This window comes from Taudactylus pleione, unplaced genomic scaffold (genome assembly GCF_031769625.1).
Source record: "Taudactylus pleione unplaced genomic scaffold, aTauple2 ptg000757l, whole genome shotgun sequence".
Lineage (NCBI taxonomy): Eukaryota > Metazoa > Chordata > Amphibia > Anura > Myobatrachidae > Taudactylus > Taudactylus pleione.
The window spans coordinates 3,400,935-3,415,850 of NW_028285159.1; the positions used below are offsets into that span (position 1 = coordinate 3,400,935).

Sequence of the window (14,916 nt, forward strand, 5' to 3'; positions counted from 1 at the left end):
GGGTTTAAATTAGAACTTTGACTAGGCCGAACCAAAATCTTAATTTTGTTTTTGAACCATTCAGAGGAGGACTTGCTCTTGTACTTCGGATTGTCATCTTGCTGCGTAACTGAATTGCGGTTGAACTTCAGGTCACAAACTGATGACCGGACATTCTCCCTCAGACTTTTTGGTACAGAGCAGAATTTGTGATTCTGGCAATTATGGTAAGTTGCCCATGTCTTGAAGCAACAACTCATCCCCACAACTTCACATTACAAACACTGTTTGACTGTTGGCATGATGATTTTATTGTAGAATGCTGTTAGCTTTACACCACATGTAATGGGACCCATATCTTCCAAAAAGTTAAATTTTTTGACTAATTAGTCTACAGAACTGTAGCCCAAAAAACTTTAGGGTAATCAGTGTGTTTTTTCGCAAATGTGAGATGAGCCTTTGTTTCTCTTGGTTATCTGGTTTTTGCCTTGCAACTCTCCCGTGAATACCAATTTTGCCCAGTCTCTCTCTTACGGTGGAATCATGAACGCTGACATTGAGGCGAATGAGGCCTGCAGTTCCTTAGATGTTTGAGTTCTTTTGTGACTTCCTTGATGAGTCATCAATGTGCTCTTGAAAGAATTTTGGTAGTTTGGCAACTCCTAAGAAGATTCACCATTGTAACAAGTTTTATCCATTTGGAGCTCTCACTGTGTTCTGTGGTTTGCTGGAGTCCCAGAACCTTAGAAATGGATTTGTAATCCTTTTCAGACTGTTATATTTTAATAACTTTGTCTTTTCTGGAATTTTCTTTAATCTCCGTATACTGTGTTGCTTGTTGAGACCTTTTAGTCAACTTCACGTTTCTGGAAAGCTCTATTTAATTGATGTTTAGATTCAACAGGGTTGGAAGTAATAAAGCCTGATTGTGTCTAGTCTAATTGAACCCAATTATCAATTCAAATTGGTTCATTGGCTGAATGAATAACTAATGCTGGATACACAGGGGATGATCTGTTCAACGATACCGCTGAACGATCTCCCTTGAAATTCCTGGTGTGCTGGATGAACGATACTGTTCATCCACACACCAAAGATATCATCAACGACCAATGATCGTTCTCCCATATGGCGAACAATATCGTCCAGGTTGGCCTGCATGCATGGACGATGAACCATATAGTTATCGTCCAGCGGAGCGCTCATCGTTGGTCGTTCATTGCATACACACGGAACGATATGAGCGATATATCGTTATCGTTTGGAACGATTTATCGTTCATATCGTTCAAAGATATCGTCTCGTGTGTATGCACCTTAAAAGGGCAATTAATATTTCACACGGGGCCAGCTGGTATTTGGTAACTTTTTTCCTTCAATAAATTAAATGATCTAAAAACTGTATTTTGTGTTTGCTCAAGTTGTTTTATTCTTCTTTTCAATTTTGTTTGAAGATCTGAAATAATTAAGTTTGATAAATATGCAAACATAGAAGAAATCACTTTTTCACACAACTGTATATATATTAAGTTCAGAACCAATACTTCAATGCGATATAATTTGTTTCTGCAGGTCCGTCTACATGGCATACAGTCAAAGACAACGGTCCAATTAAAAAGATGTCCTTTAAGATTGAAATGCAATTCAACAGCAGCAAAAGGCATGTTTTGTTTCTGCTTGTTTTGTGAAATTTGTGCTTAGATGTAATAAACATCTATTAATTTTTTAAGGAGTGTCGTATGGTTACCAGTCAACTTCTGTGTTTAATAAGCTTGAGAAAGCTGAAGATGTGATAGTCCACAAGTCCATATATTTTCCATATACCTTTTTATCCAAAATGTATAATTTTTATTACTTTAACAAGCATGACCTGCCTCTGTTCATCTAACTGCAAGCCTCAACCGAGTTTTAGTTCAGTCAAAATTGAATGGTCAAATATAATTTTTTTCAAAACACACTAGAAGCCTGAGTTTGAGTCGCACATGCAGCAGCGTCTATTGGCGAACGCCCATCTGCAAGTTTATGCAAATGCGAAACAGACTCCTTCCCTTGTGTACATATGTGCGGCCGAATGTGCAAGGACTGAGACAGCCACTTTTAGTGTCCGCGCACGCTGTAATACCGATTGGTGCGACCTTGTATGTCACCATCGGTCACACCATCAAAATGGGCAGCAGACCTATGTATGGCAGGTGCATGTCTTAATTTGACCATGGCCTCCTATGCTTGCGGCTATTAATCTGTGAACGCAGCCACTTGCATTGACACTCACTCCCATAACGCTCCCACTGAACAGAAAATGTTTGCTTGCACTATTTGCCACCGCCTAGGAACACCCATAACGATTCTGCCACATTTCTGATAGATTATGACCTGAACACACAACTGGAGCTCACAACATGAACATGGAGAATGCTGTTTTTGAGATCTTCGTCTGAGGATATGCATATGATAGCGAAGAGCAGTTTTATAGCCTCTTTCAAAGGCTCAGAATGATATACAGGAATACTCAAACCCCCCAAAATGTAATTGCTTGTGTCTAATTCTCAAGTCACAGATAAGAGTTGAACATGCAGGGGAAGAGAGATAATAAAGTGTAGCTTGTAAGCGAAATCTAATTTATTAAAAGTGAACTTTCAGATATGGATATATAAACTGTAAAAAAAAAAATCTGGAAGTATTTAGAAGTAAACATGTGGATCATTTAGAGAGTGTTAGTGTTCCATAGCTTCAACCAGAACTAATACAATTTGTGTGCATAATTATAATACTCTGTGTACAGACATCACTTTCTTGGTTCTGTTTAGATTACTGTAACATTAATAGGCATTCTGTTGGTTATTCTATTATCTATGCTGATCTCACAATCTGTAGGAACCTAGAAGTGATCTAGCCCCTGTTTAAAAATCGAAGTACTAGGTGAATAATACTGTACATTAGTTAAAACGAATAAAAAGAAATGATAAAATATTGCAGTTATAATAAAATGTGCATTTAATATTAAAAGTTTGGTTTTGATATATTTAGTACGAAAAGAGAATAAGCAGAAAACCTGCCCTGGCACTTCCTGGACGTCATTGCTGGGAAGGATTGCATCCTTACAACACCAAGTATCCGTATTGCAGAGGGGTAAACAGGCTGTAACTGCTTCTACGAAGGAGATGAAAAAAGATAAAATAAAACTAGCAGCTGAACTGCAGCTGACACACCAAAGACTTCAAATCAGCAAGCAGATGGCTAAGGTAAGGAATGTTCTTTGCTTTGCATTTAACAGGAAGATTATTACTGAAATAATTGCTGTGCTCAAATAAGTCACCAAACGCATCAATATTGTGTTTGTTAACCTACATACGTTTTTGCCTTTCTAAACTGTCAGTTGAACAGCAGCATTAAAGATAATTGATTCAAATAAATACTTTAGTGCTGCCAAGGTAAGAATTAGAAAACTGACCCCAACAATTTAATTTTACAAGATGAACAATGTTATTTATGCATCTTAGTACATGCCTCCAACTGATCACAGACACTTGTCTCCCCTGTTATAGTCAGTAGGATGGATTTCCTCCCAAGGCAAGTGTTCTTTAGTTTGGGCAGCTGTTCTATCAGTGGTGAGCTGAGTCTGCACTTTCAGAAGTAGCAGTAGTACTACCCATTAGTATCTTGTAGTGTCTTCTGTTATATGCCAAATCAGCATATCCTATAACAGCAGGAAGTTTAACAATGGATGAAGAATTAAAAAAATATATTTTATTGTTAATAAAAATTATTCTGTTTTAAATATTATTTATGGTTAAAATGTAAGTAGGTAATGACTTTTAATAATTTTCTGTTTCAAGTAAAATGTCTAGTTTTTTTATGAGAATGCTATTTAAAGAATTTGAAATACTTTTATTTTTTTAATTACCGTGAAATTAATTTACATATTTCTAGACGACTTCTAATTTAATGCATTATAACACTTTATTAATGCTTTAGTTTATGTAAATCCTCTACAATTTGCCAGGAGTGTAGTAGAAAAAATATTACTAATGTTGAAAACAGTTTGACCGGTCTCTAGAGTATACATATGCGTCCACATACATCTTACTTCCTTATGCATTAAACAGCCATTCTAGTTGTGCCATGCGGTGGTGTGACCCGTAGTCGCACACAGAATATAGGCATGCAGCATATCATTTTAATCATCAGAAGCTGCTTGTGCATCCTTTTCGCATCACTTTATAAATAAGACTTGTTTGAATTTTAAAAGCCTTACAAAAAGACGCTCAGGGCAACTGAGTCAGTGTGAGTGGCTTTGAGACTGTAACGTAGCATTTCGCATACAGATACACCTGCAGTCGCATAGTCACTTAAGCTAGGTACACACTTGCTGACATATTGGCCGTTCAGTTGAATGGCTGATATATCATGCGTGCGTCGGCCAGTGTGTACCACCGATATGTCTGTGAACAATGCTGCACAACCGATGCCCAATATATCTGCAGTTATATTGGTGCATCGTGCTGTTTGTACGGGCGGTCAGTCGACCGTCCGTACACTTGCTGCACGAGCCGGCAGTAATTGACAGTTCAACTGGGCGGGCGCATATAAATGTCTGCCAAGTTGTGATGATTGGCAGTCTGTATGCAGAACATATGTTATGCACAATCTGCAAATATATCTGTGGATCAGTTGATCTGCAGATTTATCGGTCCGGTTTGTACCCACCTGTAGAAATGGTAGTTTTGGTTTATACTCTTATTTAGCTATTGTGGCATTTCTGTGTAATGTGTAAGTATCTTTGTGGCCAATCATGGTTTGTAAGGCTGGAACATGAACGGAGATGCAGCTTTTTATCAAGACATTTGGCTGTTAAAGAAAACCTAGCCTAATTAAACTTTTTACTAAGGGATCTACCCATCTTACACCACACAAAACATTCAGGTTAGGTATGTATTCTTTGGTCAAGAGCTCAAGTAGTTTGTAAATGAAATGTTTCTAGAGCATAGTTATGTAATTTGAGAACAACTATTTATGTATATTTGTAAAAATATGTACTAATCTGTACCCATCTAAATGTTTATATTTTCACCCCCTGTGGACGATGCTATGGAACCCTTGTGTTGTCATAGAGATGTGTCCCCATACGCCCATCATTTTTGCGCCATATGTTGTGAGGAGCCTGGCGCAACCTAAAAGCTCCACCACTGATAGTAGTTCCTGTGGTTGTGTTTTTTTTTTCTAGAATTTTGCGGCTTAGTCACATACATATTTGCTTATTGTTTTTTAGGTACTTAGGATTAGTATATTTATTGTAAAGGAATTGGTATAACATAGCAGGATAAAGTCTCATTTTAAGAAAAAGTTGCATGGTGAGGCTAAGTCGCAAAATCCTTGGTGCGCCAATTCAGGCTATTATGTATATGTACACATCTGTATAAATTAAAGATAGTAATAATAATAGGCATTAAAACACTGTGCATATTTTTCATGTCTTCTTCAATGAATGGCAAACTTATTTCTCAGGTTTCGACATTAATGCAAATGTATACTTTTAAAAATGGTATTTTAGTTTTATATGGACTAGCACTTTATATTTTCTTCTAAGGATTCATTTGGCATTTAGTAATCGGTGCTATTTTTTACTTTCCTGTCGCTTAATATACCCTACTTAACTGGTTTTATCCATGAAAATGGGACCTCTTTTTACACCTTTTTTTTTACTAGAGGTAATAGTCCATTGCATGGCATGCTCTAGTTTCGGGTTTATTTGTAAAAACATACGCTTCTTTCATCTACAAATCTCTCAGTGATCCCCACAAGATTGTTTTTTTGGCAGAAACAGGAATACTACAGACAGAGACAGATGTTTTTGCAGTCGGTACTTTTTAATCCACTAAAAGTCCTACAGGGCAAAATCACATCTAAATGGGAGATTTATAAATATTCTAGGCAGATTCTATAATTTATTCAACCTGACGGATGGCCAACATCTGGTGCCCAATATATTTTAGTACATCTTAGTTTTTTGTTTTCAGGAGGGGGGGGGGTTGTACATAGGAATGCACTTGTTTTGCGTTTTTTTTGCCAGATGTATTCAGTAAAAACACATAGACTTCTGTTTACTGACGTTTATGAAAAATCAATACCTTTTAATATTACAAATCTTATTAAACTTATTTTTGCCACAAATACATAAGAAGAATGTGCCTTTTTGCTTTGTCTAGATAATTAATGTTTTGTAGCCATAGGGACATCCTTCTAAAGGTTTCTGGTGCTAGTTAGTGTTGTAATCAGGATCTCGGGACTAGCAACATTCAGGCAGTGATGGATCACTAACCAGTGCTACTCCGTGGCTTATTCTGTTGAGGACCTTATAATGCATATTAATGTAATATTTTTCTCAAGTGTGTATCTGTACAGTAACACTTAAATGTGTGCTGCCAAGATCAGCTCTGAATCTCCAAAGCATTGCTTCATCTCACTCTGAGAAAAAAAGATTCATATGTAAATAACAGGTGCATGAGCAGTATACAGTGTCTGTTCTGCTGTATGACATTTTAGCAAAACATGCGTACATTGCATGCTGGAATGTAGCACTACTAATGTTGGATGATTTTCCAGTGGTTAATGCAAATGTTAACCTGCTCAAATTACACAGTGTTGATAGTTTTATCCTTTTTGTTTTATTATGTCATTATTGTAAAGAAAGATTTTTTTAGATATAGTAGTATATTAGGGTGTCCCCTTGGTTAACTCCTCCTGGCCAAACCCTTTTAATAAATTCTGGTAGGGGTCTATTGGTGAGTGTAGTACAGTAGTTCTTGTCACATGTACCATGCTTAGATGAGGAGGATATCGGAAATCGTTGATGTATAAACCATTGGACCTAAGTGGGAATACTTTTTATCCAGCTTCCTGAAATGGCTTTAAGCATTCAGGGAGTGACTGCTTCCTAAGCCGCATTTCACTAGAGATCTGAACTGGTGTATCGAAACTGGAGGGAAGCAATCGGGAAGCCGGCCGACAGCCGGCTTCCCGACTGTCTTATCCCGGCATGGGTGAAATGGCGGGCGTCTAGATGTAGACGCCCGCATTTCCCCGATGCCGGGAGACTGGCGCCCGGCATCACGATCGTAGTGATGCCGGGCGCCGCGAGCGGAGAGGGTTAGGTTTAGGGCTCCCGGGAGGGCTAGGCACCTCCCCGGGAGGGTTAGGGTTAGGCTAGGGGGAGGGAGGGTTAGGGTTAGGCACCCCCGGGGGGGACTTAGGGTTAGGCACCCCCCCGGGGGACTTAGGTTTAGGCAGCGGGGAAGGGGGTGGTTAGGGTTAGGCACTTAGAGGGGGGATTAGGGTTATGCACTTGGGGGGGATGTTAGGGTTAGGCACCCCTAAGGAGGGTTAGGGGGGTTAGGTTAGTGGATACTTACCTATCCACGATCGGGATTTCCAGCGATGTCGGGCTTCCGCTGCGTCGCACTCTGCTCCTGTCGGGCTACCGCTGACGGCGGTATTTCATACCCATTCTAAACTGGATATTAAGGGTTCAATGGCTACCACAGCCTCCCTGTATGATGAATCTTGGTATGTGGCTCATAGCAACTTTTACCATATAGACCTAACTCCCTTCTATGTTTTGGAAACACTGTCACCACTTGGCTGACCATTTCTGAAAAATGGCGCAAAAAAAATAAAAAATGCTGTTGCTTTTTTTTTTCTTCTAAGCTTCACTAGAACAATAGCAGAATCTGATTGGGCGCAATAAAGACCACTATCTCTCCCCCCCTCCCCCCGAGTTTTCTTGTATGCTCCTTTGAGTGAGTACATTCTATTCTTTATTACACTGATGTAGACATACATCCACCATTCCCATGGCATTACATGTGTACAGTACTTTAGCTGCTGTAAATTTTAAATGTTGTGTCTGCAGCTAAAAGTGCATTATTAATGGGCTAAAATGGGTTTGTTTGACTTTTATAAAAAATGTTTTAATTTTGAATAACAGTTTTAATAAGTGGTTTCCAACCTTAATTGGGGAGGAAGCTAACTTGAGAAAATTAGACTTGAAGAGCCACATTTTATTTTTGAAAGCTAAAATCTGGCTAATCAAATTTGTCATAGAAAAACATTTATTACATTTATTGCATTTATTAATACAGTGATAAAGCTACTAAGCTTTGGATGGAGATAAAATACAGCCTGTAACATGGCAGTTGGGAGCTGATTGGCTGGGACTATATCTCCATTCACTTTATGGTCTCACACCCTCTTTTCAAAGTGCCCATTCTGTACCTCTGATGCATGTTGAAAGCTGTCAGGTGGGGCAGGGTGCTGCTGGATAGATTATGCAGATGGGACAGTGGATGTCCTGGTCCCACACTCCCACCTGGTACCACACTCCCACCAAACAGTGCCCGGTCAGCGGCGAGCCTGTTAGTAGTGTCTGTCATGCAGTGACAGCTGCCACGCCGCGTGACAGGCACGTCCTATGCCCGGCTTGCACACCGTGAGGTAGAGCTGTAAGGCAAGTTACCCCGCCGTGCTACAAGGTGAGTTACCCAGATTGTGGCTCACGAGCGACGGGTTGGCGACCGCTGCTCTAAATGCAGCACCACACAGGTTTTTCCCATAGCGGCCTACAAACTTGCATGGCTGTTACAACATTTAGTGCTACTCTCCACTTTCCTCAATGCCTCCTGTCTCTATTGTTTAATGTTGTGATACTCACTTATAGGATAAAATAGTTGTTCTTGTCCATGTTGACATGTTATCATCCAACACCTGCTTTGTAGGCAGTAAATTCATGCTTCAAGTCTCCATTTTCGCCACATCTTAAAGATGCTCTGTAGAATTGAGATCTGGTGACTGTAAAAGCCATTGGAGCAGACTGAATTAATTGTCATGTTTATGGAACCAGCTTCAGATGACCTGGTACATTGTCCTGCTGGAAGGATCAGTAGACTGTGATTACATAGGCCTGCGATGAAAAAGCTTTTATAACGAATTTGTGATACTTTTAGATTTTTGGCTACTGAACACGAAAATGACTCCCGACTTTGCATATCACATCACGTTTTTCTGCAAAACGTGTATTTATGAAATGTTATTTTTTTTTTTCATATTATTTAAAGTAATGTATTCTGCCTACATTGATTATAAAACATTGTCTTAAATTAATTCAGTCGGTAGTATATGAACATTGCATTTAAGTTCTCGTCATAAAACTTCCCCCCGTCCAGTGCCAGATTAAGGTCCACATGGTCATGGAGCTGAAATTTACAAAGGGCCTAAACCCCATACTATTTAAAGGAACATTGCATGCACACAACTACAACTGCAAGGTGAACTGGCGAAGGTGAAACACAGTTTTGTCAGGGGAATGCTTAATAGTTCCAGAAACCTTGGCTGCAATATTAGTTTAAAGGTCCATTTTTTTAATTCCCATATTGAGCATTCCCCAAATAATCTCGGAGACTAAGTGAAGAACAGGGTGAACGGTTTCACCAAGACGTTAAAGATGATACACAGAGACATCACAGAAAAAACTTATAAGCGAAAAGCTACAAAACGAAGTTTGTAGACAGAAAAAAACAAGATATTAACGATTTTTTCAATAATTATGGTTTTGTTTCTATTATTTGATTTTATTGTTATTTTATTATGTAATTAATACAAAAATACAGTGATATCATCTAAACTTCGTATTTCACAATAAATATATCAAAAACAATTCAACTTCTTGTTTTTTCTTAAAAATGTATATAAGAGTATGTAAGTAACCATGTGAGGTAATTTTTTTTTAATATACTATTTCTTGATGTACACAGGAGTATAATTATGAATATAAAAGTATTATTAAAAAAGCTTTCAATGCCTTAAATTTCACAGACCTGTGTTATCTGATATGGGGTGTTCACATTAATATCTGCTATTTTGGCTACAAAATGACTGTAAATATGATAGTTTGATGTTTCATTGGTGAGACTGATTCAGTATGATTGATGGCCGGTGGTTCAAATCCCAACAGCGGCATCCTGGCAGCAGTGAAAATCCCGATTGTCCTAAGGTAAGTATTTCCTATCCTGTTCTACCCCCTAAACCTAACTCTCCCTTAGGGGTGCCTATCCCTAACCTCCCCCCCCAAGTGCCTAACCCTAATTCCACCTCTAAGTGTCTAAACCTAACCCCCCATTCTCCACCGCCTAAACCCAATTCCCCCGGGGGTGTGCCTAACCCTAACCTCCTCCCAGGGGTACCTAACCCTCCCTTCCCCTAGTCTAACCCTAAACTCCCGAGGGGTTGCCTAACCCTAAATCTCTCCCCGGGAACCCTAAACCTATATCTCCCCTCCACCCCGTGGCTGTCCACGCTTGGCTTACCTTCGATCGGTAAGTAGAGTAGAGTGTCGGTCTCCCGGCTTAGGTAAATGACAGGCGTCGGGATTTCGATGCCTGTCTTTTAACTCCTTGCCGGGATTAGACAGTCGGGAAGCCGATGGCCGGGATTCCATCCTTCGGCTTCCCGGTGAGATGAAACTACCTATCTGAGGGTTCTTCAAATTGCACCGAACCTGTGTATCGACCACAGCTATTTTTTTTTTTTTTAAGATCTTCCACGCTTTTTTATCACTGAAAAATCAATGTTACATCTCCTCCAGTCAGACTGCCTCCTCTCTTTTTGTTACGACCCGCTGTCCGCGTATTAAGTGACTTTTTATTACCTTAGATGATGCCGACAACTGCGGAACCCTTTATTGCGGCCGGATCTGGTACAATCCATGAGCAGCACCTCTGCTAATTCTGCCCCCGTGCATACCCCGGATGTAAAGCAACAATCATATATGTCTTCACACCTGTGGCTAATTGTCTTCTGCTTTGCTTCCGGTTACTATTTTAAAATTTCTACATCTATCGATCTACAGTGGCATGAAAAAGTTTTTGCTCCCTTCCTGATTTCATCTATTTTCGCATATATGTCACAACTAATTGTTTCAGATCTTCAAACTAAATTGAATATACAATGACAACCTGAGTAAACACAGAATACAGTTTTTAAATGATCATTTCATTTATTGAAGGAAATAAGTTATCCAACACCAACTGGCTCTGTGTGAAGTGGTAATTGCCCCCTTAGTTAAGGCTGCCATACATCAGGCATCCGATCTCGCGATCCTGCGATCAGATCGGAAACGCCGACCGGCGGCCATCGATGTTTCGCAATCTGTCGCAGGATCGGTGAAATTCTACATGTTAAATTTCCAACGATGTGTGATCGTCATATCTGTGAATTCCAACATGTTGTATTTCACCAATCCTGCGATGACAGGTTGCAGGAACGCAGCGATCCGTCGCAGATGTTTAGGGGCCTTTAATCATTTAACCAATTATAACCAAATTGAATTAGTAATTGTGTCTAGTTTAATTGAACCTAATCAGTCTTGATTACTTCCAGCCCTCAAGCATCACTCAAATAGAAAGTTTCCAACAATGTTGAGTTGGCTAAAAGGTCTCAATAAGTATCACAGTATGTCGCGATTAAAAGAAAATCTAGAAGAGATGAGTAAGAAAGTTATTGAAATATAACAGTCTGGGAAAGGTTACAAAGCCATATCTAAGGCTCTGGGATGCCAGCAAACCACAATGAGATATTTTTTGCTTCAAATGGATAAAACTTTAAATCTGCCCAGAACTTGCCAACCTGCCAAGATTTTTCCAAGAGTGCCTCATCCAGGAAGTCACAAAAGAACCTAGAAAAATATCTAAGGAACTGCAGGCCTTGTCAGCGTTCATGATTCCACCATTAGAAAGAGACTGTGCAAAAGTGGTATCCATGGGACAGTTGCAGGGCGAAAACCACTGCTAACCAAGAGGAATATAACTTGTCTCACATTCGCCAAAAAAACACATATCGATAACCTCCAAGACTTTTGGGCTAATATTATCTGGGCTGATGAGTCAAAAATGTAACTTTTTGGAAGCATGGGTCCAGTTACATCTGGCGTGAAGCCAACACAGCATACTGCAATAAAAATATAATTCTAACATTCAAACATGGTGGTGGTAGTGTGATAATTTTTGCTTCCAATCCTTGGTGCCTTGCCATAATTGACTGAATCGTGAATTCTGCTCTCTACCGTAAAAATTTGAGTAGCATGTCCAGTCATCAGTCAGTAACTTGAAACTCAAGCACAATTGGGTTATGAAGTAAGACAACGATCTTAAACACGAGAACAAGTGCACCTTTGAATGTCTAACTCTAAACCACCCCCCAAAAAATGTTTAGGTTTTAGAGTGGCTTAGTCAAAGTCCTGGCTTGAATCCAATTGAAATGCTGTTGCAGGACCTTAAATTGTCAGTTCATTCTCAAAACCTTCCAGTGTGTGTGGCTGAATTAAAGTAATTCTGCAAAGAAGAGTGTGCCAAAATTCCTCTAAAGTGATGTGAAAGACTCCAGTTATCCAAAGCGTTTGGTTGCAGCTGTTGCTGCTGATGGTGGCAAAAAAGTTTTAGAGAAGGCAATTTTTCACATGGGTTATATAGGTGTTTGATAACTTTTTTCCTTCAATAGATTAAATTATCATTTTAAATCTGTATTTGTTTACTCAGGTTGTCTTGTTTTATATTAAATTCTGTTTGAAGATCTGAAACAATTGTGTGACCAATATGCAAAAATAGAATTAATCGGGAATGGGGTAAAAACTGTTTTTCTTATGTCTATCTGTGTATTCAATTTTGAAATTGAAAATAAAAAGGCCTCATGCAGTAGTTGATCATAAGGTTTTCTTTAAATTCCACTCTCCATACACCAAAGATGCGTACCAATAGCTCCATATGCAAATGATGCTGTATCTGACAATACTCTATATTTGTGGAGGGAATGAAGTGTGTTTATCTAATTTTGGCACAATTAGAGCTGGAGACTATCTTGTGTCTTTTGGATTTTCGAAACCTGATGCAAAAATCTGCGCAGATGATTATTATTAGCATGAATTGCGTCCCCCACCCCCTAAGAAAAATAACCCAAGCACCAGCAGAGTTAGGGTGGGTGCATATTGGAGCAATATTGGCACACTATGTCGTTTCCAGGCAAATTGTAACGACATATAGTGTGGATCATACAGTGTATACGCCTGATTGCGTTCTCCAGCGGTTCGTATAAGTCATCTTCTGTTTTGCCGTGCTGCATGGCAGATCAGAAGATGTCGTGTATGACCCCATGCTTCTGGATGTGGCCACTGGCCGATAAAGCACGACTAAGGTGACCCATCATGTACGAGGTGTGGCTATTAAATAACGAGATTGATGCTATAATTTATCATTAATTATATTAAGTGCATTTTAACTCTCTTCCTCTTCTATGTACTCCCCTTCTGCATCCACAAACAGCTGCATTCTTATTTTCCATTGGTCAAAGCTTTGCTGTAACTCATTATCTGTCAGCTGTCTCAACATCGCTTTCTTCTTTACCTCAGTAATTGATGCAAAACATATTGCCTTGAGTACAGATTTGACTTTAAGGAAAAGAAAGAAGTCACATGGTGCTAGGTATGGCGAGTTTGGTGGGTGTTCTAGCACTACAGTCTGTTTCTCAGCCGAAAACTGCTTTACAGGAAAAACTGTATGGGGTTTTTTGCGTTGTCCTGATGGAGGATGAAACCATTTTTCCAACTCTGGCCTCTTTCTTCTGATTCTTTCTCGCAAAGTTGCTAGAACATTTTTGTAGTAATATTAATTCACTGTTGCACCTTCTGGTACCCAGTCTTCCAAAATAACACCCTTGATATCAAAGAAAACAATTAACATGGCTCTGACTTTGGATTTGCTTTGACGTGCTTACTGTACTTCATTCTTGGTGATGATGGTGTTTTCCAGTGCGTGGACTGGCGTTTTGTCTCAGGATTGTACTGAAAAATCCAAGTTTCATCACAGGTAATAACTTTATAATCTGCTTGGATTTGTGTCAAAATGTCTGTACAAATTTGCTTTTGATTTTCATTCTGCTCAGCAGTAAGAAGCTGTGGGACCATCTTAACACAAACTTTTGTCATGTTAAGATCTTGATGCAAAACTTGCCTAGCCGTTTCTTTGTTGATGTTATCCATTTCTTTTATCATTCGATGAGTCCATGGTCAAGTTGAACAATTTTCTAAATTTTTTCCGCCTTTTTATATTTTTTTTTGATGTGCAAAGGCCTTCCAGAACATTCATCATTTTCGACATCCTCAGGACTGTCACTAAATCTTTTGTGCCACTCAAACACACGTGCACAAAACAAACAATCTGCCCCCTAAGCCTCAGTTAGCATATGGAAAGATTCAGACGTTTTGTTCAGTTTAACTAAAAAATTTAAGTTGACACATTGCTCTACTTTTGAATTAAGTATTTTTGCGACACACAGGAAAAACACAACTTCTTTGAATGCTGTGTGACAGCAAACTATTTGTGCGAGAGGGGTGAAACTGTATAGTCCAGGTCAATATTCCCCCTTTCCATTTTACAAGTACAGTCTCGTTATTTAATAGCCAAACCTCGTATAAGTGGTAACCTTTATGGTTTCCAACATATCATAATCCTTCAATGCAATTAACTATTTGTTTCCTTTATTTCGACATCAGACACACAGATACCTAAATATTTTACAGAATAGCACTGCACACTTCATACATAAGTGAAAGTTATAACAAATTACCTGCTCTGTGTGAGTTCTGGTTATTACATACAGATGCATACACTATTATCCCAATGTACCATTGAAAGCCCATAAAACTTTATATTTGATTTGGTAGCTGGAAATAAATATGGCTGTTATAAATTTCCAATAGTTACCAGTAATGGTTAACTGCTTTCTGGAAAACTTTTCACAGAATATCTGCAAATCAACCTAATGATGCATTTGGTAAAGTGTAACAATTCAGAGCAGGCTTCACTTGATCGGCTCTATCCTCTTGCTTTTTTTACTA

General features: G+C 39.0%; 1 protein-coding gene across 5 annotated transcripts in view; it reads left to right on the forward strand.

The window, feature by feature from the left end:
• The window catches only part of CNTLN (centlein), a 505,942-nt gene that overhangs the window by 361,576 nt on the left and 129,450 nt on the right, over window positions 1-14,916 (forward strand). For all 5 annotated transcript variants that reach the window (XM_088457338.1, XM_088457337.1, XM_088457336.1 and 2 more), the window contains exons 18-19: window positions 1,551-1,638; window positions 3,006-3,220. In XM_088457338.1, the coding sequence (XP_088313464.1) occupies window positions 1,551-1,638; window positions 3,006-3,220 (303 nt within the window). The remainder of the gene's footprint in view (window positions 1-1,550; window positions 1,639-3,005; window positions 3,221-14,916) is intronic.